This window comes from Lupinus angustifolius, chromosome LG11, assembly GCF_001865875.1.
Source record: "Lupinus angustifolius cultivar Tanjil chromosome LG11, LupAngTanjil_v1.0, whole genome shotgun sequence".
NCBI lineage: Eukaryota > Viridiplantae > Streptophyta > Magnoliopsida > Fabales > Fabaceae > Lupinus > Lupinus angustifolius.
In genome coordinates, this window is record NC_032019.1 from 23,564,781 (window position 1) to 23,570,139 (window position 5,359).

A 5,359-nucleotide genomic window follows, 5' to 3' on the forward strand; every position below is an offset into this window, starting at 1 on the left:
TCCTTTGTGCTGTCCTGTAAACAAAATAGTACATTTTGTTAAAGCTGGATTACGCATTGATGATTGGAGTATTATGTTCCACACAGGGCTGAGCATGCTCAAATATGTTACATGGGTACTTCAAAAAGGTGAATACCCGTATTGGGTACTTGCAGATGGGAGAGTTATGACCAAAACTATTGATGATTATCACAAAGAACCACCCTAAAACTATTGATGATTATCACAAAGAACCACCCTATTTTGTTTTTCCATCAAACTTGGACATTCCTTCTTTTGGAATGTGAACAAATGTCTTATAATCAAACAGTCTCAAATGACTACAAGAGATATCTTTCATTGTATATACTTTCTCTATAACATCACCATCTAGGGCACATAAGGAGAAAAGTTGACCAAATTCACTAAGTTCTCATTGTTTCTCACAAAAGGTTTGGACAGCTTTCAAGAGAGAGCATACATTTGCTTCTGTTGTAATTGCCTGGGGAATGGTTTGTCAATGTGGAATTTCTTCTAAGGGGGCAATAAGGTTCCGACTATATGATGGCTTGGATGGACATTGTCCAATTCTTCTGTAACTATTTGTCCTTATAAAAATTACATTAGTGTGAATGTTATGAAACCTGAATCCTACATAATATCAGAAGAGGTCATGTATTAGATGCAACATGTTTAAATTGTTAAACTATCTAATCGTACCGTAAGATTTCATATATAATCAATAATTTTTATCTATAAATATATAATTATATCAAAGTAATATTTCTCCATTCTTTATGAATTGAAGTAAAATAAAATATTAGAGTAGTGTTTCATTTTTTAATTTGAAGTAAATCTTTTGATTTATTTCCCAGTTTAAAGCGGTCTCATCATTCAGTGTACACCAAAACCTTAGTCCAGTTCTCACACACGAATTAGTCTAATAAAAAAGTATCTACTTTATGCTTTTTCAATTAGGATAGACCGAAGGGTGGGAACCAGAAAATTAGTATGAGGAGGCAGACTAAACCAAATGAAAACAATTTAGTTAGAGAGTGACTATCAAAGTTTTAAATAACAGATCAGGAAACTTCTAAAATCTTAATGGTTTGGAAACTCAAAATCCTTGACAAATTGGTATTTATAATGGTTGTGGACCCAAATTTAAACCTTGATGACTATAACAAACTAAATGAAAAAGAATATATGACAATCATGACCCCCAAATTGTTTTGCTTAATTATAAAAGGTTGACGAGTGTGCTAGGCTACATCCTACTCAGTAGAAGAATACTATCAATGATCGCTAAGTCACATGACATTGACCTGAAGCTTACTCTCTTTATGTTTGGTTATGCAAAAAAGAAAAAAAAACACTAGTAAAACTGAAGTGTGAGCTATAAAAAAAGAAGTAAAGAAGAAATACTAATGGATATGAAGAAAAATACGTGAAAAGAAAGGCATGGTGTAAAGCAAGGAAAAATGGAACCCACTTCTTAGTTCTTACACATGTGCAGAGTTGAAACCTCAATCACTTCCAATGTATCTGAAGAAAAGCAAGCTTGGTGGATCTTAATGGAGACCAAAAATCCTATCCCTATCCTTTATCTCTTTCTCATCGTGCATGTAATTTATTTTCTAATTATAACCCATTTAAATATTTTCATTTCCCTTTATCATCTACTTATTTTATATTTAGATAATAAACATCCATATCTTGTTTCTAACACTATACAATGACAAAAAAATATATATCCATATATTCCATATCATTAGCTGTATCGTGTATATAAGCTTAAGGATTATATCCATAATTGTGGGCATATTTCCTTGCAATTTTCTGAAATGATAATAAATGTAATGTAACTGTCTGCTACCACAATCACGATTGAAAACACTTACTTATTGATCATAAAAATGCATCTAATCTTTGAAGAATGAACTAACTAGATAGTTTGATACCTTACATTACTTATATTAGCACTAAATCAAGGATAAATAATGAAATGCTAAGTCAATAGTTGGTGGAGTTCCCACACACATTCAACAACGTTATCCTTCTCTTGTGCCATGTAAGTGTTTTCGGTCAACCTATCCTTCACTTTGTGTGTATAAATATGGGCCCTTTAAACCCCTCTCATTGTACGTGCCCACATACAATGGCATATCAATATCAAGCCATGCAAGGCGAATATTTGCGTAAAGGGCCTTGGTTTCAAGAGGAAGATGAGACTTTGACTAGATTTGTGAACCATCTTGGTGGACGAAGGTGGGATTCCCTTGCCAAAGTAGCTGGTATGTATTCAATACATTTACAATAATGATATGATTCAAATTGTGGAACGTGATGCTGCCGTAATATTATGGTTGCGCGGTGATCGTCGTACTTGTATCACTTCGTCATCGTCATGTAACATCAAATTACAATGATACGGTTGCATTCAGTCGCAATGCAATCATATCGAAACCAAAAATATTTTTTAATCACAAAATAATTCATATCGCAATGGCTATAATAATCACAATAACCATAACCGTGATTGCACTTATGACCGCAGACGTAATTTAAAACACAAATAAACACATTTAAATTTACACCTCACATCTAAAAAAATTCATTTTTTCATTGTCCTTTCTAATTTTCTGCATAATTACGCTCTAATTTTGCCATTGAGTGTGGTCATATGAGATGTGTATTCAGCATTTTACATTTAAGATGGTATATAGCATGGTTACTAGGAACAAGGTACATATAGAAATACATGGATCAATAATTTAGGTATTTGGTTGAACATTTTTTACATTATTGTTGGTATTACAAGTTCTTGAAAATTCCATTTTTGATTTAAATTTTAGATGAGAAAGAAACTATAAAATACATTTTTCTAAAGTATTCTCTTTAAAAAAAATTCACTTTAAAAATCAATTCATAAATAGCCCTAAGATAAACCTGACACCCTGTATGCACTATTTTGGTACACATTTCAAAAGGTGAATAAACAAACTTAATAACTATGATATAATAAAATGAATAAAATGTTTGGAAAGATACAATTCAATATTAATTGATCTTTTTGCAGGTCTTAGGAGAAGTGGCAAAAGCTGCAGATTAAGGTGGAAGAACTATCTGCGTCCAAATCTCAAGCATGGCCCTTTTAGTGATGAAGAAAAACAGCTTATTATTCAGCTTCAGCAACTATGGGGTAACAAGTGAGATTCTTATCCCTTATTTGTAATACATGTGTAAACATCACAAGCTGAAGGAATAACTATAGTTATTTCATGAGATCAATCTTAGTTGTACTCCTAGATGTACAATTTCAACTTTGGAAAAAGGAGATTAATTCAATTTCCCACCTTGCCATTTCCTTTCTCTTTTCTTAAAATAGAAGGTGTCCTCTCTAGGTGTAAAAAATTGATTTCACAAATTTGTATCCTGCTAGAGTAGGAATTGGTAGATTATTTTCTTTAACTTGTGAAATTTGTAACCTTCTAGTAAAATGATTCTAGGTGGTCAAGGATTGCATGCAGACTTCCAGGAAGAACAGACAATGAAATAAAAAATTATTGGAGAAATCATTTAACAAAGAAGACTAAAGTTCAACAAGGTAAAATGAGCTATATTTTTTTATGTTAACGTGGTATAGTAATAAGAGGATGAACTTGGTGCAAAGGTAAGATTACTGCTTAGTGAACATGAGATAATAGAATTGTTCTGCTTGCGAGAATAAGGTTGAGTACACTTCCTCACTAAGTAAGAGTCTCCTATATTATGATACCCTTTAATGTTGTATCATAATAATCGTACATTATACTTATTTGTATCTACTTACACTGCTTCCATTCTCAGGTGACAATCACAAATTAGAGAACTCTACACAAGATTTCAGTCAGAAAAGTATTGATGATATGGTTTCCAAGGATTACAATCATGAAAACCTTAAATGTCAAGAACATAAGTGGGAGAGTAATGATAGCACCATAGACACATATCCCTTATCAGATTGGGGTTATGGAAGCTCACCATATGAAGTTAGGATATTAGATTGGACGGCAGAATTGCAAAATGGATATGGTGAGAAAGAACTAGTAAAGGACAGTAATATCACAGGAATCAATGATTATAATTCTCAAGGGTTTTCATCGGGATTTGATTCTTGGGATTATACAGTTTCTTCACTATGGGACATGAATTAAGTTGTGACTTTCTCTTACACAATGTTTATGCCAATAATTTTGTGTATTAATTCATTGACTTGAATAAGTGCATTGTCCCACGTGAACACAAAATTTTCCATTGAGTTAACTTGCTAATAACAATAAATTCAGACCATCATATAAATATATTTCCAAACAAAACTCTCCATATATATACTTACAGTATCTTATTTATATATATATATATATTATATATATATATATATATATTATTTTTTCCAGATGAAATATATTTATATATAAGCCATTTGAACGATTTATCCATTATATGAGTTTTTATTATAGGTCCATATTCTACTAGAGTGACTCATAGTCTTGAAGGTTATGTACGTCTATCCTATACTGGACGCTCTAAAAATTTATGCCCCTGAATTTCATAGGAAGTAGCCCTCACTTCCACATTCACATGGGTGAGTCTATCAAGAGTGCTCATGTAGTCTAGGTACTCCATTTCAATTAGAGTATAGATCTCATTAAGAGTTTAACCCATTGAACTTATTTCTTAGGATCTACACTCAGTTAGGTCGGGTTACCATCATGAGTAATCTTCGTTCTAAGGGCAATAGTCTCATACTCTTAGAAGTATTATCGACTTTATCTCTAGCTAGTCCTTTCGTCAAAGGATCTGCTAAGTTATTCTTAGTGCATACCTGATCCACTCTAACAGCTCCTTAGAAAGTAACTCTCTAACAGTGTTGTACTTACAATATATTTTTTGTTTCTTACTGTTATAGAAACGATTCTCAATCTTTACAATAGTCACAATACTATCATAATGGATCAGCACAACTGGTAGAGGTTTTTCCTATAGGGGAATATATGCAAGCAAGCTTCTCAACCAACATGTTTCTTCACTAGTTGTTGCTAGTGCTATCATCTCAACTTCCATAATGGATTGAGGCAAAATAGTCTATATCTTTAACTTACAAAAAATAGTCCCACCAGCTATGCTAAATATATAGCCACTGATTGCTTTGAAATCATATGAAAGAGTGTTCCAATAAGTATTGTTGAATCCTTCTAGGACAGCTAGAAACTGTCGGTAATGTAATCCAATGTTGATTATTTTCTTAAGGTACCTCATTACCCTTTCTATAATATATCAATACTCTATACTAGGTCTACTGGTAAACCTGCATAATAATCCCATGACACAAGTAGTG

The 5,359-nt window shown here is 32.4% G+C and overlaps 1 protein-coding gene across 1 annotated transcript; it reads left to right on the forward strand.

Moving 5' to 3' along the window:
* LOC109361119 (myb-related protein MYBAS1-like) lies at positions 2,159-4,175 on the forward strand. Its single transcript, XM_019606439.1, has 4 exons — positions 2,159-2,273; positions 3,059-3,188; positions 3,489-3,586; positions 3,829-4,175. The coding sequence occupies exons 1-4, from the start codon at positions 2,159-2,161 to the stop codon at positions 4,173-4,175; spliced, it is 690 nt and encodes a 229-aa protein (XP_019461984.1).

What these genes read in the sequence shown, in the direction of transcription:
- LOC109361119 (XM_019606439.1), top strand. Translation starts at nt 2,159, where the DNA reads ATGCAAGGCGAATATTTGCGTAAAGGGCCTTGGTTTCAAGAGGAAGAT. An exon ending in CAGCAACTATGGGGTAACAA is followed by an intron (nt 3,189 to 3,488) that starts GTGAGATTCTTA and finishes AAATGATTCTAG; the next exon opens with GTGGTCAAGGATTGCATGCA. An exon ending in GAAGACTAAAGTTCAACAAG is followed by an intron (nt 3,587 to 3,828) that starts GTAAAATGAGCT and finishes TTCCATTCTCAG; the next exon opens with GTGACAATCACAAATTAGAG.